At 46.0% G+C, this 24,934-nt stretch overlaps 1 protein-coding gene across 2 annotated transcripts in view; it reads left to right on the plus strand.

Annotated features, from left to right (window-relative positions):
• LOC142183584 (alpha-2-macroglobulin-like) overlaps positions 1–24,934 on the plus strand; it is a 44,926-nt gene that overhangs the window by 11,263 nt on the left and 8,729 nt on the right. Inside the window, exons 7-24 of one of the 2 annotated variants that reach the window (XM_075258718.1) lie at positions 134–218; positions 1,183–1,303; positions 2,553–2,667; positions 2,748–2,857; positions 3,027–3,188; positions 3,292–3,519; positions 5,381–5,444; positions 5,744–5,889; positions 6,274–6,423; positions 6,505–6,675; positions 8,546–8,630; positions 12,852–12,993; positions 13,337–13,565; positions 13,652–13,787; positions 15,197–15,315; positions 15,743–15,794; positions 16,014–16,097; positions 24,079–24,255. In XM_075258718.1, the coding sequence (XP_075114819.1) occupies positions 134–218; positions 1,183–1,303; positions 2,553–2,667; positions 2,748–2,857; positions 3,027–3,188; positions 3,292–3,519; positions 5,381–5,444; positions 5,744–5,889; positions 6,274–6,423; positions 6,505–6,675; positions 8,546–8,630; positions 12,852–12,993; positions 13,337–13,565; positions 13,652–13,787; positions 15,197–15,315; positions 15,743–15,794; positions 16,014–16,097; positions 24,079–24,255 (2,376 nt within the window). Of the gene's footprint in view, positions 1–133; positions 219–1,182; positions 1,304–2,552; positions 2,668–2,747; positions 2,858–3,026; positions 3,189–3,291; positions 3,520–5,380; positions 5,445–5,743; positions 5,890–6,273; positions 6,424–6,504; positions 6,676–8,545; positions 8,631–12,848; positions 12,994–13,336; positions 13,566–13,651; positions 13,788–15,196; positions 15,316–15,742; positions 15,795–16,013; positions 16,098–24,078; positions 24,256–24,934 lie in introns of both variants that reach the window. The other variant, XM_075258717.1, reaches the window with a different exon arrangement.

A 24,934-nucleotide genomic window follows, 5' to 3' on the forward strand; every position in this document is an offset into this window, starting at 1 on the left:
CAACTCAAGGCACTTTTATTACATTAAATTAAATAGTATGCAAGAAAAATTTTATCCAAAAGGTCCAGACCTTTCGGACTCCCACTTGCTTGTTATGATTACTGGTTTTAATATGTTATTTACTTTCCAATAGTGCTACCCAAATATGAGGTGAAGGTGACAGTCCCCCCAGTTATTACCATTCTAGATGAAGAAGTTGAAGTGACAGTCTGTGCCAAGTAAGTTTTTCTTCTTAAGCAGAAGTATAAGATATCTGTATATACTCGAGTATAAGCCTAATTTTTCAGCACAGTTTTTGTGCTGAAAAAGCCCCCCTTGGCTTATACTCAAGTCAAGCAAAAAAAAAAAAAATATATATATATTTTTTTTTTTTTGGAGGGGGGGTCTATGACCAGCCACAATAGTAATGTATATAATCTCCCATAAAATAGTGGGGAAAAAAAGCTTTAAAAAATAAAGTAAATAAAAGTTGTAAATCCCTCCTTTCCCTAGAATACATATAAATGTAAAAAATTACTGTGAAACACATACACATTAGGTATCCCTGTGTCTGACAGTGCCCGGGCTACTGAATATAGGGGATCTGCAGAGCTCCTGTTCCATCAGGAAGGGGTTAATAGGAGCACTGCAGATACCCTATAGTCAGCCAGGCTGAATTCCAAGTGGGGGGGGGGGAACTCAGTCCTCAAGCTCAGGGAAGGGGCAGACAGACAACCAAAACACCCCCTCCCCTTCCCCAGCACCCAGCTACTACTGCACCCAAAAAACTCCCCCTATTTTAATTTTTGAAATTTTTCAGTAGCTGCTGCATTTCCACCCTCGGCTTATACTCGAGTCAATAAGTTTCCCAGTTTTTCTGTGGTAAAATTAGGGGCCTCGGCTTATATTCGGGTTGGCTTATACATGAGTATATACGGTAAGTGGTGCATGTTCTCACCATAGGACAGCACATATAGAGCAATGCTTTTTGTAGACTATAAATTGTGCCCACTCCATTAATGACACCAAGGGCATCTACTCGTTCCTGCTCCCGTTTCAGCAATGTCGCCATATCAACTCAGACCTGGAATAATAATGTATTTTTAGATTAAGTTTAGGTTCATCTAAACCTTTTATCATTGTATCCTTGGCCATCTGAAATGATTCTCATGTCCAAACCATATCTCACGTCTACTTCACCAGGTACACCTATGGAAAACCAGTTAGTGGCAAAATCGATGTCCAAGTCTGCAGAAAGTTCTCCGACAGTTATTCTTCCTGTCGCCTGGAAGAAAAAGGTGTATGCGAAAACCTGTCACATGAGGTGAGAGCTATAAAATATAAAGAAATGAGATTCCTTCCATGTTTTTATTGAAAGTTTTTGCAATTAAAAAAAAAATTCAAATTTCAATGCGGGAATTTTTTTTTTAAAGTTTAAAAAAAGGAAAAGTATTACAAAATAAATAAATAGTAATAAGTTTAGGCTAAGGCTACGTTCACACTGGTGCTCGGAGTCCTATGGGGGCTTCCGTTCCCCATTACAACAGTACAACTCATCAGGCAAAGAATAAGCCATCAGAAAAATTTAAAATTTATGAATTTCCGAAGTCGGAAATGGAAAATATGAAAAAAGTTGCTGAGCATTAATGTACAAACTACCTTGCATCCTTAAGGGGTTAAAGGACACTTATTTTTATAGGACTCTAGTCACACTTGAGGTTTGGGGTTTCATTCAGACTTTCCCTGCCTGTATATATAGGCCATTGGTAATGGTCATCTTTAGGGTTGAGCGATCGGGATCGGAAAAGATCGGATCCCAATTGGAGATTGAGTAAATTTCACGATCGCAAACGGGTTCCGATCCCGCCTAAAAAAGATCGGGAATGGAATTCCGATCCCGATCGCTCAACTTACCTGCACAGAATCGCTACCAGTGCCGCTCCCCGTTCTTCTCGCTCCTCTTCTCTCTCATTCGCAGGCCTTCAGAGCGCCATGTGCGCCTCCGCCTCCCAGGCTAGTGTTAGAGATACTGGGAGAAGGTGGGGCTTGTGTCTTAGGAGAGTGTGGGCGGGTACAGGGCGGGGAGACGTGAGTGATGCACTCACGTCTCCCCGCCCTGTAGCCGCCCACACCCTCCTAAGCCACAACAAGCCCAACCTACTCCCAGCATCAGTAACACTAGCCTGGGAGGTGGGGGCGTGCACGGCGCTCTGAAGGCCTGTGAATGAGAGAGAAGAGGAGCGAGAAGAACGGGGAGCAGCACCAGCAGCGCTTCTGTGCAGGTAAGTGAAGGGGACTAAGTAGCCGGGGGATTTTTTAATCACAGCATGGAGTCCATAAATTGAAGTGTTCATTTTTTGGACTCCATGCTGTGTAGTGAATAGGATCGTTTTTAAAATCCGGTCTTCGATCATTAAAAAATCCCATTGATTTGCATTAGGATCGGAATTGGCATCGAGATCGGGTTCAGATGGAAATGATCGGAAATCGGATTTTAAAAACAATAATGAAACCTCAAGATCGGCTCAACCCTAGTTATCTTGCCAATTGTTGACAATTTACTCCTTCTTCAGGCTGATAAGAATGGATGTTTCTCCGAAGTTGTAAAGACCAAATTCTTCCAACTAAGGCGTTCTGGATATGAGATGAAACTCATTGCAAGTGCCAAAATAACAGAGGAAGGAACAGGTAAGACAAAGTAAGGACACAAATGTTAAAAAAAAATGGTGGACATTTTCAAGGGATTTAATCTGTCATGTTTTCGATAGGAGTTGTCATGACTGGGGAGGGTCAATCTGAGATCAAGAAGACTATTGCTAAAGTATCGTTACGACAACTGGATCCCCACTTTAAGAAGGGTATTCCCTTCTTTGGACAGGTGAGATGGGATGACGCCGGATCTTGAGCAGACCTCGTTCATGGCATTTTGTATCCCAATGGTGGATTTTGGACTTTGGCCACACATGGAGTACCATGGATCCTCACCAAATCCGCAAAGTTATATATTGGTGCTTTCATATATTTATATTTCTCATATCTTTTTGCAGATTTTCCTAGAAGATGCCTCAGGCAAGCCAATTGCGAATCAGAATGTGACAATCTTTGTAGGCCATGGTGGTACCAACTTCACCTACACGACCGGACCTGATGGAACTGCAGATTTTTCTATTGACACCAAGACTTTCCCTGCATCATCGATCTATCTCAGGGTGAGTCAAAGAAATCTTATCAAAATCTTACTAAAATTCTATATTTTAAGACAGATCATCTAAGAATTTCTATTTTTGCCCGTGTTTTATTGGATTCATATAGGCCACTTACAAGAGTTCAGAACAATGTTACAGTCGGACCACATTGTTCCCAGTTTATGAGGATGCTACACATACCATTCAACATTTTTACTCCCGGACTCAAAGCTATATGAAGATTCAGTCCCTCTCCAAGACACTAACCTGTGGAACCGATGAGAAATTTACCGTTTTCTATACCTTGACTAAGGAAGGGATTGGAAACGTGCCTGCCATTGAGTTCTACCATCTGGTAGGTGTTGGTCCATCCAGTGTTGTTAAATGGGGTATCTGGGCATTTTTGTGAGAATGTGAATTCACGGGGTTTTTGACTTTGATAACTTGTCCTTTGACTATGTCATCAATATAATATTTGTTGCAGTTTGTCACCTAACACCATCAATCGGCTGTTTGAAGAAGCCACGTTGAGGTGACTTCTTTACAGATACTACAGCGCCATATGTTGTGCTTGGTTTTGCAATTCAGTTCCATTTATCAGAATGAGACCGAGCTGCAACCAGACCATCTGAGTCATGAATGTGATGTCATAGGTTTGAGCAAACCAGTTTGGATCAAACCTGGAATAGTACTCGAAAAAGTCTTTGCAAAGTGGTCTCCTTTGAAACAATGTCTCCTTAATGGTGAGAAGCAACAACTTCAAAGCAGTCGTCTGCGGATTGATTCCGCTTCCTTTTCAAGGAGGTATTCCTTGGTTTCAAAAAAGAAAAATCAGGCATTTATTCATAGGGAGCTACCTTCCAAAATGTGGTGCTAGAGCAAGTTCTTCTTTTGCGCCAAGGGGGTCTTATTTGCATCTTCCTTTCCCAGAATTACTAGCAGGTCTTGCATGATCTAATATGTCCCTATATGCTGTACAGGATGGCTCAATAGTTTGCAGTGCTGGAGCCCCGGATTCAACTCCAGCCAAGGAGTTTGTATGTTCTCCCTGTGCTTGTATGGGTTTCCTCACATCCTTTCAGCTTTGATGATGGACACCTGTCAGACCCCATTTTAGTCAATGGGGTCTGTCGGACTCCATGTGTTCCCTCTAATTTAGCGGTTCTGTGTTGTTCTGGTCCTCCGATGAACCAAGTATAACAGGTTCTTAGAGTCAAAGACCAAGTGCGGAGACCTGCTTGTAACTATACTGCCTGGCCAAAAAAAAAGTCGCCTTGTACAACAAGGTACCGTTCCACCCCTGATATAATTATGAACTGTTCATGACAGGAATTTGCATATATTCTTGAATATATAAAATTGAGCTGTAGCCTGTCAAGTGCAGATCATAATTAAGGGTGTGAAGTGATGTCTACCAACGGAAGATCTACCAGAGGAAGAGATGTTAGTGCCTTCAAGAAGGGGTGAGTCATTGGATTGCATCAGGCCAACAAATCCACCAAGGAGATAGCCGAAGTAACTGGTATCGGACAGAGAACTGTTCAGCATATCATACGAGCATGGCAAGATGGTGGAGAACCCCCCTCCAACCGTGGAAAGTGTGGGCGTAAGACTATACTCGAGGTCGTAGGTCCCTAAAGCGACTGGTGAAGAATAACCACCGGAAAACCACCTTTGAGCTCACACAGATGTTCAACTCGACAGAGCGACACATTTCGGAGTGAACAATGCAACGAGAACTCAAAGGAATGGGTCTCAACAGTTGTGTCGCCACACGAAAGCCATTGGTGACAGAGACCAACAGACGTCGGCGCCTGTCATTTGCAAGAGACCACAAGGATTGGACCCTAGAGCAGTGGAGAAAGGTCATGTGGTCAGATGAATCACGTTTGTGATGGTCGTGTCCGGGTGTGACAAGAAGCACACGAAACACTGGAATGTGCTGGAAAGGAACCTGCGCTGTCACTCACCACCCCCCAACGAATCTGAGTAACCTGGGCTCCCTGATACTCGAGAATTGGATCAAAATCCCTGAGTCTACACTACAGAACATTATAGACTCCATGCCGAGATGGATGCGTGCTGTTATTCCTGCTCATGGTGGCCCAACTAAATATTAACACTCGCGACTTTTTTTTTTGGTCAGGCAGTGTATATACATTGATGCCATACATGTAGATTTGCTGTATACCAAATTTATCTTCTTATTCTCACAGATGATGGCAAAAGGAGGGATTATCGACTTTGGAAAGCATGAGGTTAAATTAACAGCGGATCAAGGTACAGTATGGTAATCTGTAAGGACATAGTGTCCAACTAAGACATGACCTTTATAGTTTAGGACCATGTAGCCAAAGTCACAGCTTGTCAATTATACCTACAGAACGCTGGCGGTTTCCCTATAGGTATAATTGAAGATGAAAGCGCTGCGGGAAAAAACACAATGTGTTTCCGCCACAATTTTTTTCCGCAACGCTTTATCACTGCAGCCCGCTACATGGGTACTTAGCCTAAAGAGGATTTATGACCCTAGATGAAGTTTTTATTTTGATGACCTGCCTTGTCTCTCTTTCCCGTAGAATTGGAGGGGCAGTTTACATTTACCCTGCCTATAAATGTTAACACCGCGCCCTTGGCTAAAATGCTGGTGTACCTTGTTCTGGAAAGCGGGGAAATTATTGCAGATATTGTCAACTTTAAAGTAGAGCAATGCTTTACAAACAAGGTAAGGTTTGCGACATAAAAAAAAATCATTAAAAACAACATTTTTTTTTCAACTGAGGTTTTACGTAAAAAAATATTTTTGGAGAATTTTTGAAGAATTGATTTTAAATTTTTCCATACAGCTCTGACCATCCATATCCTCTAAGGGAGGGAGTGTGATATATCATAGCGAAGCTGACGGTGTGCTGAGTATAGCAGACTTTCACCTTTGCCAATATCTGCCCCGGTTCCAGAGATATCGGTGCCGTTAGTTTGGGCTATCTTCTGGATATGGCATAAGTATCATTTGTGGCACCTAGAACCATATTACAATACAAAGCCATGACTTGGGCCTACGTTGCAGTTGGACATTGAGTTAACTCTTTGTTATCTCTATTGTATTCAGGTGAAGCTTTCTATCTCTGCCAGTGAAGCTCTTCCAGGATCTCAAGTCGATCTCACCCTCTTTGCTATGCCGAACTCTCTTTGTGCATTGCGGGCTGTGGATGTCAGCGTTTCGCTACTGAAACCTGAAGCTGAGCTGTCAGCAAAATCGGTATGAAAATTCCTATTTTTGATAGACTGAGATAATATTATCTGTGTTGCCGATTAAGTTTTGTACTTTTGGTCTTTTCAGATATATGATCTGCTGCCCATCACTGACTTGTCTGGTTACAATCATTTTGGACATTACCTAGAAGAGGAACGGGAGGATGCCTGCTTAAAGTTGGATCCCATCTTTATGAATGGAGTGTATTATAAACCAACCACCCCTACCTGGGACACTGACACTTATACCATGTTAAAGGTAAGTATTTCCTTTGGTCATTGACATACTACGGAGATAGACCATGGGGCCTTTGGTGATTGGGTGCCCAGTTTCTTCTCCTGCTTCCTGGTGTACCATGGAGATAGACCATGGGGCCTGTGGTGAGTGGAGGCCCAGTTCCTTCTCCTGCTTCCTGGTGTACCATGGAGATAGACCATGGGGCCTGTGGTGAGTGGGTGCCCAGTTCCTTCTCCTGCTTCCTGGTGTACCATGGAGATAGACCATGGGGCCTGTGGTGAGTGGAGGTCCAGTTCCTTCTCCTGATTCCTGGTGTATCATGGAGATAGACCAAGGGGCCTGTGATGAGTGGGGGCCCAGTTGCTTCTCCTGATTCCTGGTGTACCATGGAGATAGACCAAGGGGCCTGTGGTGAGTGGGTGTCCAGTTCCTTCTCCTGATTCCTGGTGTATCATGGAGATAGACCAAGGGGCCTGTGGTGAGTGGGTGCCCAGTTCCTTCTCCTGATTCCTGGTGTACCATGGAGATAGACCAAGGGGCCTGTGGTGAGTGGGTGCCCAGTTCCTTCTCCTGCTTCCTGGTGTACCATGGAGATAGACTATGGGGCCTGTGGTGAGTGGGTGCCCAGTTCCTTCTCCTGCTTCCTGGTGTACCATGGAGATAGACTATGGGGCCTGTGGTGAGTGGGGACCAGTTCCTTCTCCTGCTTCCTGGTGTACCATGGAGATAGACCATGGGGCCTGTGGTGAGTGGGGGCCCAGTTCCTTCTCCTGATTCCTAGTGTACCACAGAGACAGACCATGGGGCCTGTGGTGAGTGGGGGCCCAGTTCCTTCTCCTGCTTCCCGGTGTACCATGGAGATAGACCATTGGGCCTGTGGTGAGTGGAGGCCCAGTTCCTTCTCCTGCTTCCTGGTGTACCATGGAGATAGACCATGGGGCATGTGGTGAGTGGAGGCCCAGTTCCTTCTCCTGCTTCCTGGTGTACCATGGAGATAGACCATGGGGCCTGTGGTGAGTGGAGGCCCAGTTCCTTCTCCTGCTTCCTGGTGTACCATGGAGATAGACCATGGGGCCTGTGGTGAGTGGGTGCCCAGTTCCTTCTCCTGATTCCTAGTGTAACATGGAGATAGACCATGGGGCCTGTGGTGAGTGGGTGCCCAGTTCCTTCTCCTGCTTCCTGGTGTACCATGGAGATAGACCATGGGGCCTGTGGTGAGTGGAGGCCCAGTTCCTTCTCCTGCTTCCTGGTGTACCATGGAGATAGACCATGGGGCCTGTGGTGAGTGGAGGCCCAGTTCCTTCTCCTGCTTCCTGGTGTACCATGGAGATAGACCATGGGGCCTGTGGTGAGTGGGTGCCCAGTTCCTTCTCCTGATTCCTAGTGTAACATGGAGATAGACCATGGGGCCTGTGGTGAGTGGGTGCTCAGTTCCTTCTCCTGATTCCTAGTGTAACATGGAGATAGACCATGGGGCCTGTGGTGAGTGGGTGCTCAGTTCCTTCTCCTGATTCCTAGTGTAACATGGAGATAGACCATGGGGCCTGTGGTGAGTGGGGACCAGTTCCTTCTCCTGCTTCCTGGTGTACCATGGAGATAGACCATGGGGCCTGTGGTGAGTGGGTGCCCAGTTCCTTCTCCTGATTCCTAGTGTAACATGGAGATAGACCATGGGGCCTGTGGTGAGTGGGTGCTCAGTTCCTTCTCCTGCTTCCTGGTGTACCATGGAGATAGACCATGGGGCCTGTGGTGAGTGGGGACTAGTTCCTTTTTCTGCTTCTTGACAGATCCAAGTCATTTGATTGCAAACAGATTTTTACCACTTCTGTCCTCAGTGTCAGTCTTCTTCTACTCCACAAATCCAATGTTCTGTTTTTTTGTTTTTTTTTAGAACATGGGTCTGAAAGTCGCCACAAACAGGATGATGAGGATTCCAGTCATCTGTGTAGACCATGAAGTTTCACATTATGACTATGGTATTTATTTTTGTTAATAATGAAGACCATATAGCTATTGTTATATGAGACGTCAAACCTGCATTGGTACCTCTATCAGTGTATTCAATATAATGTGAGTATAGGATAGTGCAAAATACATCAGGAAATAAAATAAAACTTCACGAGATGTCTTATATAACATGTCTTAGTATGAAGGAAAAGGGTCTTGGTCGGTATATTGTGTCAGACTACAAGTCAATGGAGACCAGAGGTTGGTCAACATCAATGTCAATATTAATTCTACTAGTAGCAAATCCGTAAGCTATATACTGTATATACTACTTTATATATTGTATATGCTGTAACAGGGGAGCTTAAAAGGGTTGTCCAAGAATTAGATCTTCGTGACCTATAGGTTCAGAATCCATATAAGATACCAGGTCTCATAATAAATCTTTACAAAAAATTCCTTTGTTAAAAAATTAGGAAACGCAAAATCACTAATACTTGAAACCAATAAATACATCAATAATTCAATATAAATGAATCTTTATTAAATCTAATCCATTATAATCTATAATCATACTCCATGATAGGTAAAGTCACAAGATGCAATAAAACAATTAACATCAATTAACGGACAGCGTGGTATACATGGATATACAATGTTACTAATATATTATAGAAATATCAATAATGAATTGATCAATTAGTATAGTGTACGGAGCAGTCTACTTCTGCTCGTATACACTATCCGGATCCCATCATCGATCAGACGCCTGCATGACGGCCATCTTGAATCTAATGTGCATGTTGAGCCTTCCTCAGATCTGGTTGTCAGGTATCTTGCTTTGCCATGTCCTTCTCCTTCCACGTTCTTTTATTCTCATCTTCTTAGGGTGCATTCACACGGAGGTTTACTCCGTGTGAACGAGCCCTTAGTGTCTAGTGCAGGGGTACTCAACTACTTCTAGTAAAGGAACACTCACCAGGGTCGTCCGCCATCGGTGAAGGTCCAATCTGAACAGTGGCTGAAGGTGTTCCGTATTTACTGTATTTTTTGGATGATAAGAAGCCTCTGCCTATAAGACTTACTCCAGGTTTAGACAAAAAAAAAATAGTAAAAAATATTGCATATTAATATAACTTTCCCTGGCAGTTAAACTTACTTGAGGGGTCAATGTTACTAACTAGTGAACTAATGTGGCATTATACTGTGGGGGGCACTAACATGTTGTTATACTGTGTGCAGGGCACTAACATGGCATTATACAGTGAGGGGCACTAACATGGCATTATACAGTGAGGGGCACTAACATGGCATTATACTGTATGCAGGGCACTAACATGTTGTTATACTGTGTGCAGGGCACTAACATGGCATTATATTGTATGCAGGGCACTAACATGGCATTATATTGTATGCAGGGCACTAACATGGCATTATATTGTATGCAGAGCACTAATGGGGCATTATACTGTGTGTGTGGGGGGCAGTAACATGGCATTATACTGTGAGGGGCACTAACATGGCATTATACTGTATGCAGGACACTAATGGGGCATTATACTGTGTAAGAAGGCAGTAACATGGCATTATACTGTGGGGGGCACTAACATCGCATTATACTGTGTGTGTGGACACTAATGGGGCATTATACTGTGTGGGGAGGCAGTAACATGCATTATACTCTGTGCAGGGCACTAACATGGCATTATACTGTATGCAGGGCACTAATGGGGCATTATACTGTGTAAGAAGGCAGTAACATAACATTATACTGTTGGGGGGCACTAACATCGCATTATACTGTGTGTATGGACACTAATGGGACATTATACTGTGTAAAAAGGCAGTAACATGGCATTATACTGTATGCAGGGCACTAACATGGCATTATACTGTATAGGGAGGCACTAACATGGCATTATATTGTATGCAGAGCACTTATGGGGCATTATACTGTGTGTGGGGGGGCAGTAACATGGCATTATACTGTGAGGGGCACTAACATGGCATTATACTGTATGCAGGACACTAATGGGGCATTATACTGTGTAAGAAGGCAGTAACATGGCATTATACTGTGGGGGGCACTAACATCGCATTATACTGTGTGTGTGGACACTAATGGGGCATTATACTGTGTGGGGAGGCAGTAACATGCATTATACTCTGTGCAGGGCACTAACATGGCATTATACTGTATGCAGGGCACTAATTTTGGCATTATACTGTGTAAGAAGGCAGTAACATAACATTATACTGTTGGGGGGCACTAACATCGCATTATACTGTGTGTATGGACACTAATGGGACATTATACTGTGTAAAAAGGCAGTAACATGGCATTATACGGTATGCAGGGCACTAATGGGGCATTATACTGTGTAAGAAGGCAGTAACATGGCATTATACTGTATGCAGGGCACTAACATGGCATTATACTGTATAGGGAGGCACTAACATGGCATTATACTGTGTGGGGAAGTACCAATGTAGCATTATACTGTGTAAGGGGACACTAACATGGCATTATACTATATGGGGAGCAGCATTATACTATGTGGGCAGCACTAACATGGCATTATACTATGTGGGGAGCAGGGAGACGGCTGGCACTAAGGAGCTTTATAACTATGTATATGGGAGGAAAAATGGGAATTTTATGTTATAATTGCCTGCTCACAGTCTACTGCTCCTTCGTGTCCTCCTACCTGCAAAGTTGCCCCCTGTTGCCGTTATGGTAAGGTATCTAGGTTGAGGGAACAGCGGTCGGGAGGTAATCATAATTAATTGGCATGGGGCAGGGTTCCGGAAAATTGGTGGCCATGGTCTGGTTCGGGCGGCCGGTTGAGTATCCCTGCTCTAGCGTCTTTTCTGTATATTATGGGATTTGTAGTTCCACATAATATAGATTGCTTCAGTCTTTGGATTGGGTCAGTTGCTGCGCTATTGTGTAACCTGGCTACTTTCCACAAGGCTGTAGGGTCGGGAGGCCAAAGCACCGACTCCTCTATTTTTACACTGCCTGACTCTAACTCCTTCCTATGAAGGCAAATATGTATCTGATTCATGATACAATATCAATAGTTGGATAATAAAATTCCAAATATTCTATCATTTTATTTTGTAGTTGGAGTTAGAGACGGTAACTTTTTTTTACTTTTCCAACTCCGACTCCACAGCCTTGGTTTGCTGAGCTCAGATAGGGACAGCTCAATACGTTTCTTTTCTGTTCACTATCATTTCATCTGCCATCTATGTGTATGCCATACGTCTGCAGGATCCACTTCAGGATACTATGCACCTGACGCAATCTACAGAAGTCGGGGTTTCTCATCCACCAGTGAGTTTGCCTTTTACTTTCTGCCAGTCTTCATACAGTACCTGCTTCATTGATGCGGTTGTGCAAGTGTCTGGTTGTTGTGCGATTCCTCCTTATAATTCCTGGGGGTATCTGAGTACCCCAGTCCAGTTTTGCGGTCTTGTGCACAGCCAATATTGTTACAGACCATCCAAATCTAAGTCTTGAACAACCTCTTCGGTGCGGTATAGATACCGTGCAAATTTTTTTGAGACAGTTGTCCCAGACTGTCTCTCCTGCTGGCAGTCTAGAAATAGACGGTGCAATGTAGTAGTGCACCTATTGCTCCCAGGAGAAACTGGATTGGACGTTGGGAGACCGGGGAAAGGTGAGTATTTTACAAATATTTGTATTTTCTGTGGGGACCACAATGAAGGGGCATTATAGTGTGGGGATGACAAAGAGAGGGCATTATAATGTGGAGGCCAAAATGGGGGGGGCATTGTAATATAGGGGTCACAAGTTTGGGGGGGGCAACAACAGGAACACTATATTGTGGGTGCCACTAGGAGGATCTTACATTGTATCGGGAGGGCTAGAAGAGGGCATCATACTACATGGGTTCATTAAGAGCGCATTATACCATTTCAAAGCCACTAATGGACATTATACTTTGTACTGGCACAAAGGGACTGTGTGGGATTGCATTGGGCCAAAGGGGACATGAACAAGGTTAGAGACGTGGCTTATAATACTGTGACGCTACATACACCACAGATTTTGCCCCTTCTTCAGTCCTCTGATAGTTACATTTGGCAAATTGGAATATAGATTTTTGGGAAAAGATTAGATTTTGATTGTATCCATTTTGTCATCGCTTCTACTGGGAAATAATTCTAGTTTATGTTTAGTCCTAGTAATATAATAACATGAAGCATTATGTACCCAGCAGCTCCAGAAGTGGCTTACATGCAACGCGGGGGGATCGCAGCACCCATGAGAATCATGAGCTTAGATGAAGAATTTCACGGTGTTATTGAAACGTTCAGGAAGTTATTCCCAGAAACCTGGCTGTGGGACCTGTATGACATCGAGTAAGTATGTCATTGGGTTAAAGCCGCATTGACCGTCCTTTGTGCATTCTATGACAAAAATGCCCAAAAATGATCTATACGATCACAAAATCAATTCTGTGTGCACAAAACGTATTGTTGTGACCATAAAATGGATTCTGGCATATAAAAAAAGTAATTTCTATAGAAATGAAATTCATTGTGTGTCATAAAAAATATCGTGGACAAATGACATTCTAGGTGGGGGGGGGGGATTTTTTTTGCTTTATCAGTAGAGGGATCTTGAAGAAGTCATCGAGGGGATCCCTTATAGCACGGCTGTATGTGTCATATTGATCAGTACAATCTACTGTCTTCTCCGCAGCTCCATTGGACATTATAATATGAAGCTGACGGTACCAGACACTATTACAACTTGGAAAGTTGGCATGTTCTGTACCTCCGAAGAAAATGGCTTTGGTCTTGTAGAGCCGATGTCACTAACAACGTTCCAGCCTTTCTTCATGGATGTCAATTTACCATACTCAGTAGTCCGGGGAGAGAAGTTCAATATGAAAAGCACTGTAGTCAATTACCTTAAGGAAACCATAAGGGTAAGTAGACTACGCAACCCTATAGTTCCATGTCCTATCCCTGTAATGACCTCTAGTCCTACATTACATTCCTCTTTATTTCTTAGGTAAAAATTACTATGGAAAAATCTGATGAGTTTACGGCTAAAAGAATGATGAAGGATGACACTGATGATGAAGAGCACTGCATAGAAGCGAATGGCAGGATGATCGTATCTTGGGACATGACACTTATGTCTTTAGGTGACAATGGTTTTAATTATTTCTTATTTATGGCATCTGTATTTCATACTCCAATGCATTCACTCACACTGACCCCTGTCAATATCGGGGCTCCCAATTTAATTCCATTCAGTTACACAGTGAGGGCCATTTTAACACATTGCTGGACCCCACCCATGTCCTCTTTAACTCAACCCATTCCTATCTTGCACCTTTCTGAAGTGCCCTTCAATGTATAACATATACTGGTGATGCCTCCTAATGTCCCCTAGGTGACCCCACTGAGTATTATGCCTTCTAAGTGGCCTGCACAATATATAATGCCTCATCAGTGGCTCTCATATAGTATAATGCCCCCTCTGTGGCTCCTACATTCTATAATGTCCCCTAAGTGGCTCCTACATAGTATATTGCCCCCGTCTGTGGCTCCCATGTAGTATAATGCCCCCTCTGTGGCTCCTACATACTATAATGTCCCCTAAGTGGCTCCTACATAGTATATTGCCCCCTTCCGTGGCTCCCATGTAGCATAATGCCCCCTCTGTAGCTCCCACATAGTATAATTTCCCCTTAGTGACTCCCACATAGTTTTATGCCCCGTCTGTGACTCCCACATAGTGTTATGCCCCGTCTGTGGCTCCCACATAGTATAATGCCCCCCCTGTGGCTCCTACATAGTATATTGCACCCTTCCGGGGCTCCCATGTAGTATAATGCCCCCTTAATAGCTCCCACATAGTATAATTCCCCCTTAGTGACTCCCACATAGTGTTATGCCCCCTCAGCGGCTCCCACATAGTATAATGCCTCCTTAAGGCCGGGTTCACACGATGTCTTTTGGCACGTAATGTGCCACGTAGACGCCGCGAGATCTTTTGCGGGCCGTATACGGTCCCATTGTTTTCAGTGGGAGCCGGTACCGTATACGCGGCGCTATTTTGCAGCCGTGATTTTGCGGCGGACGCAAAATAGCGCCGCGTATACGGTACCGGCTCCCATTGAAAACAATGGGACCGTATACGGCCCGCAAAAGATCTCGCGGCGTCTACGTGGCACATTACGTGCCAAAATACATCGTGTGAACCTGGTCTTAGTTGCCCCTATGCAATAAAATGTCCCCCAGTGGCCCTTCAGATAGTAAAATGCCCCTTGAGTTCTAATCAATCTGTCAGACCGAAGTGCTCAGCCCCAGTCCTCCCTGATCAACGCCTCGCTCCACCCACATTAACACAATGTGGCGATCTAGGTGCAGATCGGGGCTTGTGGCACATGTTCTCCACACAAAAGGGCCTTGTGCCAAATGTGTGCCACAATAGCATCCCTCTACAACAGAAAACTGATTGATAAATCCTCCTCCTCCTACTGATTTCTAGTCAAATAACTGATCACCATAGAAAACTCATTGGGCTCACTAGTTCTCTTTATTTTAGGCGACGTCAACATTACAATAAGTGCACAGACTCTAAGCGGAGAAGGTCTGTGTGGCAATGAGATTGTGAATCCTGCACAAGGCAGAAAAGACACCATCATTAAATCTATTAAAGTCGAGGTAAGTACTTTGATATTCACAGGTCTGGTACATCTGGCAAAGAGTCCATAGTCTAGTAGAATTAGCCCAATGCCCAATCTTTATTTATGTATTTGTTAGGGAATCGCCTGTTGAGCAATTCTCAAGTGGCTGCTGAAAATTGGGAGGAAGGGAATGACAGAGACAGTGAGTCTTAAACTCAACCCAGCCCCTGTCCCTACCTACTTGTCTCATCTACCCTAAGCGGTGGAGGACAACTGGGCAACAGTCCCTTCCTACAAAAACAAGTGTGAACACAAAACGCGGCCAACCTCAGCTGTGCTAAAACCACAAGTGAAAAGGAGCACAACTGAACACGCCTCGTTGCGACCAGAGGATGGCGCAGAGGCCCGAACACGCAAAGATGTTACAGTATATTATAACAATGTAATATTTTTTGTAATTGTAGCCAGAGGGTATTGAAAAAGAAGAAACGTATAATGCTATGATTTGCGGAAAAGGTAAATTATTTGTGTTTGGAAATGTTGAGTTGTAATTGAAATCCACAATACTACTGTATTCTACTTCTACTTTACCTTCATTTTCTTATTTTACTTCAATTTTTATCCTTTTTTATACATGGGATATATCATTCTAATATAAAATATTATAATATGAAGTGATATAAAATTAGATCATATGTAAAGTAATCTACAACTTTTAAAAAATTTTACATTCAGGTCCTGAGATTTCTGAGCAAATTTCACTAAACCTCCCGCCACGTCTGGTGGATGGTTCTGCCCGTGCGGTATTCAGTGTGATCGGTAAGTTTTACTTTTGTCCTCAGTAGAGATGAGCGAACACTAAAATGTTCGAGGTTCGAAATTCGATTCGAACAGCCGCTCAATGTTCGTGTGTTCGAATGGGTTTCGAACCCCATTATAGTCTATGGGGAACAGATACTCGTTAAGGGGGAAACCCAAATCCGTGTCTGGAGGGTCACCAAGTCCACTATGACACCCCAGGAAATGATGCCAACACCTCTGGAATGACACTGGGACAGCAGGGGAAGCATGTCTGGGGGCATCTAACACACCAAAGACCCTCTATTACCCCAACATCACAGCCTAACAACTACACACTTTACACACTCAATACCACATCTCTGACAGTAGGAAAACACCTTGAAACATGTGTATTTGGCACTTGCAGTGAGGAGAGCTTGTCACCAGCAGTGAATTTGGCCCTTGTAGTAAGTTGAGGTTGGCACCAACATTTGTTTTGAAAATCAGGGTGGATTGAGCCTCTAACCAGCAGAGTTTGGGCAAATTCATGGTGGAGGGAGCCTCTAAAAAACACAGTTTGGACCAATTCATGGTGGAGGGAGCCTCTAACCAGCCCAGTTTGGGCAAATTCATGGTGGAGGGAGCCTCTAACCAGCCCAGTTTGGACCAATTCATGGTGGAGGGAGCCTCTAACCAGCCCAGTGTGGGCAAATTCATGGTGGAGGGAGCCTCTAAAAAACCCAGTTTGGACCAATTCATGGTGGAGGGAGCCTCTAACCAGCCCAGTTTGGGCAAATTCATGGTGGAGGGAGCCTCTAAAAAACCCAGTTTGGACCAATTCATGGTGGAGGGAGCCTCTAACCAGCCCAGTTTGGGCAAATTCATGGTGGAGGGAGCCTCTAAAAAACCCAGTTTGGACCAATTCATGGTGGAGGGAGCCTCTAACCAGCCCAGTTTGGACAAATTCATGGTGGAGGGAGCCTCTAAAAAACCCAGTTTGGACCAATTCATGGTGGAGGGAGCCTCTAACCAGCCCAGTTTGGGCAAATTCATGGTGGAGGGAGCCTCTAAACAGCCCAGTTTGGGCAAATTCATGGTGGAGGGAGCCTCTAACCAGCCCAGTTTGGACCAATTAATGGTGGAGGGAGCCTCTAACCAGCCCAGTTTGGACCAATTAATGGTGGAGGGAGCCTCTAACCAGCCCAGTTTGGACCAATTAATGGTGGAGGGAGCCTCTAACCAGCCCAGTTTGGACCAATTAATGGTGGAGGGAGCCTCTAACCACCCCAGTTTGGACCAATTCATGGTGGAGGGAGCCTCTAACCAGCCCAGTTTGGACCAATTAATGGTGGAGGGAGCCTCTAACCACCCCAGTTTGGACCAATTCATGGTGGAGGGAGCCTCTAAACAGCCAAGTTTGGACCAATTCATGGTGGAGGGAGCCTCTAAAAACCCCAGTTTGGACCAATTCATGGTGGAGGGAGCCTCTAACCAGCCCAGTTTGGGCAAATTCATGGTGGAGGGAGCCTCTAAACAGCCCAGTTTGGGCAAATTCATGGTGGAGGGAGCCTCTAACCAGCCCAGTTTGGACCAATTAATGGTGGAGGGAGCCGCTAAACAGCCCAGTTTGGACCAATTCATGGTGGAGGGAGCCTCTAAAAACCCCAGTTTGGACCAATTCATGGTGGAGGGAGCCTCTAAAAAACCCAGTTTGGACCAATTCATGGTGGAGGGAGCCTCTAACCAGCCCAGTTTGGACCAATTAATGGTGGAGGGAGCCTCTAAACAGCCAAGTTTGGACCAATTCATGGTGGAGGGAGCCTCTAAAAACCCCAGTTTGGACCAATTCATGGTGGAGGGAGCCTCTAACCAGCCCAGTTTGGGCAAATTCATGGTGGAGGGAGCCTCTAAACAGCCCAGTTTGGGCAAATTCATGGTGGAGGGAGCCTCTAAACAGCCCAGTTTGGGCAAATTCATGGTGGAGGGAGCCTCTAAAAACCCCAGTTTGGACCAATTCATGGTGGAGGGAGCCTCTAAAAACCCCAGTTTGGACCAATTCATGGTGGAGGGAGCCTCTAAAAAACCCAGTTTGGACCAATTCATGGTGGAGGGAGCCTCTAAACAGCCCAGTTTGGGCAAATTCATGGTGGAGGGAGCCTCTAAAAACCCCAGTTTGGACCAATTCATGGTGGAGGGAGCCTCTAAAAACCCCAGTTTGGACCAATTCATGGTGGAGGGAGCCTCTAAAAAACCCAGTTTGGACCAATTCATGGTGGAGGGAGCCTCTAAAAAACCCAGTTTGGACCAATTCATGGTGGAGGGAGCCTCTAACCAGCCCAGTTTGGACCAATTCATGGTGGAGGGAGCCTCTAAAAACCCCAGTTTGGACCAATTCATGGTGGAGGGAGCCTCTAAACAGCCCAGTTTGGACCAATTCATGGTGGAGGGAGCCTCTAAAAACCCCAATTTGGACCAATTCATGGTGGAGGGAGCCTCTAACCAGCCCAGTTTGGACCAATTCATGGTGGAGGGAGCCTCTAACCAGCCCAGTTTGGGCAAATTCATGGTGGAGGGAGCCTCTAAAAACCCCAATTTGGACCAATTCATGGTGGAGGGAGCCTCTAAACAGCCCAGTTTTGGCAAATTCATGGTGGAGGGAGCCTCTAAAAACCCCAGTTTGGACCAATTCATGGTGGAGGGAGCCTCTAACCAGCCCAGTTTGGGCAAATTCATGGTGGAGGGAGCCTCTAACCAGCAGAGTTGTGGGAAAGCAGGGTGGAGGGAGCCTCTAACCAGCAGAGTTGGTGGAAATCAGGGTGGAGGGAGCCTCTAACCAGCAGAGTTGGGGGAAATCATGTTGGAGGGAGCCTAGTATTAGCAGAATTGTGCAACGCTTATGGTAGATGAGTATGAGGATGCGGAGGAATTGGAGAGGTTGAGTACAGACATGGAGTTTCATGTTGGGGTGCTTTACACAGGTGGGCACAAAAATGAAGGCTCTATCCAGTGGTGGTTCATTTTTATCAAAGTGAGCCGGTCGGCACTCTCAGCTGACAGACGGGTGCGCTTGTCAGTGATGATGCCACCGGCTGCACTGAACACCCTCTCAGATAGGACGCTGGCGGCAGGACAGGACAGCACCTCCAAGGCATATAGGGCAAGTTCAAGCCACAGGTCCAACTTCGACACCCAATACGTGTAGGGCGCAGAGGGGTCGGAGAGGACAGGGCTGTGGTCGGAAAGGTATTCCCGCAACATGCGCCTATACTTCTCACGCCTGGTGACACTAGGACCCTCCGTGGCGGCACTTTGGCGAGGGGGTGCCATCAAGGTGTCCCAGACCTTAGACAGTGTGCCCCTCGTTTGTGTGGACCGGTGAGAACTTGGTTGCCTACTGGAGGAACTGCCCTCCCTGCCGCCAACGTCACATGCTGGAAACATCTCCATCATATTCTGCACCAATTGCCTGTGGCAAGCATTGATGCGATTGGCCCTCCCCTCTACCGGAATAAAAGACGAGATGTTGTTTTTATACCGGGGGTCAAGGATAGCAAAGATCCAGTACTGGTTGTCCTCCATGATTTTGACAATACGCTTGTCGGTTGTAAAGCACCCCAACATGAACTCAGCCATGTCTGCCACAGTGTTAGTTGGCATGACTCCTCTGGCCCCACCGGAAAGTTCAATCTCCATTTCCTCCTCATCCTCCATGTCTACCCATCCGCGCTGCAACAATGGGACGATTCGAAGTTGCCCGGAAGCCTCCTGTATCACCATCACATCATCGGACAACTCTTCTTCCTCCTCCTCCTCCTCCTCCATTAAACGCAGTGAAGCGGACAGATGTGTGGACCTACTCTCCAGCTGTGACGGATCGGATGCTATCCCTAACTCCTCTGTGTGATCTGAGTTATCCCTGATGTCAATCAGGGATTCTCTCAGAACACACAAGAGCGGGATTGTAAGGCTCACCATCGCATCCTCAGAGCTCACCCTCCTTGTGGACTCCTCAAAGACCCGTAGGATGTCACAAAGGTCTCTCATCCATGGCCACTCATGGATGTGAAACTGAGGCAGCTGACTTTGTGGCACCCTAGGGTTTTGTAGCTGGTATTCCATCAAAGGTCTCTGCTGCTCAACCACTCTATTCAACATCTGAAACGTTGAGTTCCAGCGTGTGGGGACGTCGCACAAAAGCCGGTGTTGTGGCACATGCAGGCGTTGCTGGAGAGATTTTAAGCTAGCAGCGGCTACTGTCGACTTGCGAAAGTGGGCGCACATGCGCCGCACTTTCACCAGTAGCTCTGGAACATTGGGGTAGCTCTTTAGGAAACGTTGCACCACTAGGTTGAAGACGTGGGCCAGGCATGGAACATGTTGGAGTCCGGCAAGCTCCAGAGCTGCTACCAGGTTCCGTCCGTTATCACAAACGACCATGCCTGGGCCCAGGTGCAGCGGCTCAAACCATATTGCCGTCTCATCGAGGAGGGCTTCCCTCACCTCGGAGGCAGTGTGCTGTCTGTCCCCCAAGCTGATCAGCTTCAGCACAGCCTGCTGACGTCTACCAACGCCAGTGCTGCAACGTTTCCAACTCGTAGCTGGGGTCAATCTAACAGCGGAGGAGGAGGCGGTGGCGGAGGAGGAGGCGGTGGCGGAGGAGGAGGCGGTAGAGGAGGAGGAGGAGGGGGGTGTTCTTCTCGTGTCCCTGCCAGGAATGTTAGGCGGGGAGACGAGGTACACCGGGCCAGTTTGGGAAGCAGTCCCAGCCTCAACTACATTCACCCAGTGTGCCGTCTGTGAAATGTAGCGTCCCTGTCCGCATGCACTTGTCCACGCGTCGGTGGTCAAGTGGACCTTTGTGCAAAGCGCGGAACTAAGGGCCCGCCTGATGTTGAGTGACACGTGCTGGTGCAAGGCGGGGACGGCACACCGGGAGAAGTAGTGACGGCTAGGGACGGCATAGCGAGGTGCCGCAGTTGCCATCAGGTCCAGGAAGGCGGGAGTTTCAACAAGCCGGAACGCCAGCATCTCCTGGGCCAGCAGTTTAGCGATGTTGGCGTTCAAGGCTTGCGCGTGTGGGTGGTTAGCAGTGTATTTCTGCCGCCGCTCCAATGTCTAAGAGATGGTGGGTTGTTGTAAAGAAACGCCTGATGGTGCCTTTGATGGTGCAGGAGAAGGAGATAAGACAGGACCAGGGGAGGATGAGGTAGAAGTCAACAAAGTGGCGGAGGCAGATGAAGTGGTGTCCTGGCTCGTCCTCTGGAGTGCATCGCCAGCACAGTCAGCAGTGGCAGTGGCAGAGGCAGAGGCAGTGGCAGAGGCAGTGGCAGTGGCGTGAACGGCAGGCGGCCTTTGTCCTGCCGTTGCTGCCTGCCACTGATTCCAGTGCTTGGATTCCAAATGACGGCGCATTGAAGTGGTGGACAGGTTGCTCTTCTCAGAGCCCCTAATCAATTTCGAGAGGCAAATTGTGCAGACAACACTATATCTGTCCTCGGCGCATTCCTTGAAAAAACTCCACACCTTCGAGAAACGTGCCCTCGAGGTGGGAGTTTTTCGGGGCTGGGTACGAACTGGAACATCTTGGGAGATTCCGGGTGTGGCCTGGCTTCGCCTAAGCTGCTGACCTCTGCCTCTGCCTCTAGCTACCCTTTTTGGTGCTGCACCTGCCTCAACATCCACACTACTTTCCCCGCTTGACATCCCCCCTGTCCAGGTCGGGTCAGTGTCCTCATCATCCACCACTTCCTCTTCCAACTCCTGTCTCATCTCCTCCTCCCGCACAATGCGCCGGTCAACTGGATGCCCTGACGGCAACTGCGTCACATCATCGTCGATGAGGGTGGGTTGCTGGTCATCCACCACCAAATCGAACGGAGATGGAGGAGACTCTAGTGTTTGAGCATCTGGACACAGATGCTCCTCTGTTAGGTTCGTGGAATCGTGACATGGAGAGGCAGGTTGAGGGACAATGAAAGGAGCGGAGAACAGCTCTGGGGAGCAGGGACAGTTTGGGTTATTGTTCTGTAAAGCTTCGGAATTTTGGGAGGAAGGAAGACAAGACTGTTGGGTAATAGGAGGAGAGGAGGCAGAGTCTGACTGGCTGCTGGACAATGTGCTGTAAGCGTTCTCTGACAGCCATTGCAAGACCTGTTCCTGGTTCTCGGGCCTACTAAGGTTTGTACCCTGCAGTTTAGTTAATGTGGCAAGCAACCCTGGCACTGTGGAGTGGCGCAATGCTTGCTGCCCCACAGGAGTAGGCACGGGACGCCCTGTGGCTTCACTGCTACCTTGCTCCCCAGAACCATTCCCCCGACCTCGCCCACGGCCTCGTCCACGTCCCTTTCCGGGAGCCTTGCGCATTTTGAATTCCTAGTTAGAAATTGGCACTGTATACCAGTAGTAAAAATTGTGGGTGCACGTAACCCCAATATATTCTTTGAATTACCAGTCAGAAACTGGCACTATATGGCAGTAGCAAGAAATGAGGGTATTTGTATTCCCAATATATTCTTTGAATTCCCAGTCAGACAATGGCACTGTATACCAGTAGTAAAAATTGTGGGTGCACGTAACCCCAATATATTCTTTGAATTCCCAGTCAGACACTGGCACTATATGGCAGTAGCAAGAAATGAGGGTATTTGTATTCCGAATATATTCTTTGAATTCCCAGTCAGACAATGGCACTGTATACCAGTAGTAAAAATTGTGGGTGCACGTAACCCCAATATATTCTTTGAATTACCAGTCAGAAACTGGCACTATATGGCAGTAGCAAGAAATGAGGGTATTTGTATTCCCAATATATTCTTTGAATTCCCAGTCAGACAATGGCACTGTATACCAGTAGTAAAAATTGTGGGTGCACGTAACCCCAATATATTCTTTGAATTACCAGTCAGAAACTGGCACTATATGGCAGTAGCAAGAAATGAGGGTATTTGTATTCCCAATATATTCTTTGAATTCCCAGTCAGACAATGGCACTGTATACCAGTAGTAAAAATTGTGGGTGCACGTAACCCCAATATATTCTTTGAATTCCCAGTCAGACACTGGCACTATATGGCAGTAGCAAGAAATGAGGGTATTTGTATTCCCAATATATTCTTTGAATTCCCAGTCAGACAATGGCACTGTATACCAGTAGTAAAAATTGTGGGTGCACGTAACCCCAATATATTCTTTGAATTCCCAGTCAGACACTGGCACTATATGGCAGTAGCAAGAAATGAGGGTATTTGTATTCCCAATATATTCTTTGAATTCCCAGTCAGACAATGGCACTGTATACCAGTAGTAAAAATTGTGGGTGTATATAGCCCCAATTCTATTGCTAGGGGACTTGCAGGGTATTTCTGGGGTGAAGGTGGGGGGCATATCGGGGTATATATCGGGTATACGGGAATACACTGACAGTGTATTCCATTCAGGATCCTGGGAAAGCTGGGTTGCGGCGATTGAGCCCGTCAGTGCCACGTTACACTGACAAGCTTCTCCCTGGAATTTAGCTCTTATAAGAGCTGTTGGTTGTCTTCTCCTTCCTATCCTAGCCTGTCCCTGCCTACCCAGAATCTAAGCCCTAGCTAGCTGGACGGAAACCTCCGTCCTCGGTGAATTGCAAGCTCAGAATGACGCGAAGCTGGGCGTCGCTGTTCTTTTAAATTAGAGGTCACATGTTTTCGGCAGCCAATGGGTTTTGCCTACTTTTCTCAACGTCACCGGTGTCGTAGTTCCTGTCCCACCTACCCTGCGCTGTTATTGGAGCAAAAAAGGCGCCAGGGAAGGTGGGAGGGGAATCGAGTAATGGCGCACTTTACCACGCGGTGTTCGATTCGATTCGAACATGCCGAACAGCCTAATATCCAATCGAACATGAGTTCGATAGAACACTGTTCGCTCATCTCTAGTCCTCAGTAATAAAAATTATAATGTTTGGGGGTTGGAACACATGGGACAGAGAAAATCTTAATAGATATGGTGTTTCTTTAACTGATAATGGTTCATGCTTTTGTAGGGGATATCATGGGAAAGTCAATGCAGAATTTGGGGAACCTCCTTCGGATGCCATATGGATGTGGAGAGCAAAACATGGCCCGGTTCACACCTAATATCCATATCTTGGATTATCTCAATAAAACAAATCAGCTCACACCAGAAATAAAAGCCAAAGCCCTGAACTACCTGAACACAGGTAAGAGATGTGCCACTCATTCACTTTGTATAACGCCTCTCCACCATATTGAGGTTCTGTATATCTGAAAGTCCTAAAGCAAGGCTGCTAAAGTATCCAGTGATAATATTTTCCTTCTGGAAAATTTCACTACTAGGTACTGTTATCAATTCTCATTGGTGTGAGTCAAAGTTGTGACCAGGCCCAGAAACCAGGGGAGCCCACAGATCACCCTTAACACACTAGGGCTGGATAAACCTCTATAATCTCCTTTCTGATCTCCTTTGATGGCCAGCAGTCTGTGTATCATAAATCTATGGCCCCTTCCCTCTGGTGCACTGGAGTGAGAAGATTTATGATACATGGCCTTCCACTGACAGAAAGGAGAAAATATTTCCTTTCAGTGCAAAATTAGCAATTGGTAAGAAATATATTAAAGGGGCTCTATCAGCAAAATCATGCTGATAGAGCCCCACATATGCGTGAATAGCCTTTAAAAAGGCTATTCAGGCACCGCTAAAGTTATATTAAACTACCCCCCAGTTTTAAAATAATAGCCTAAAAAAGAATATGTTGTACTTACGTATCGTGCACGGTGGGCGGGCATTCAGGGTCCGCCATCTTCTTCATCCACGCCTCCTCTTCCCGCGATGTCCTCGGGTCCCGTCTAAGTCGCAAACTGACATTGCTAAAAAATGGC

The sequence above is a fragment of the Leptodactylus fuscus genome, chromosome 10 (genome assembly GCF_031893055.1).
Source record: "Leptodactylus fuscus isolate aLepFus1 chromosome 10, aLepFus1.hap2, whole genome shotgun sequence".
Taxonomy (NCBI): domain Eukaryota; kingdom Metazoa; phylum Chordata; class Amphibia; order Anura; family Leptodactylidae; genus Leptodactylus; species Leptodactylus fuscus.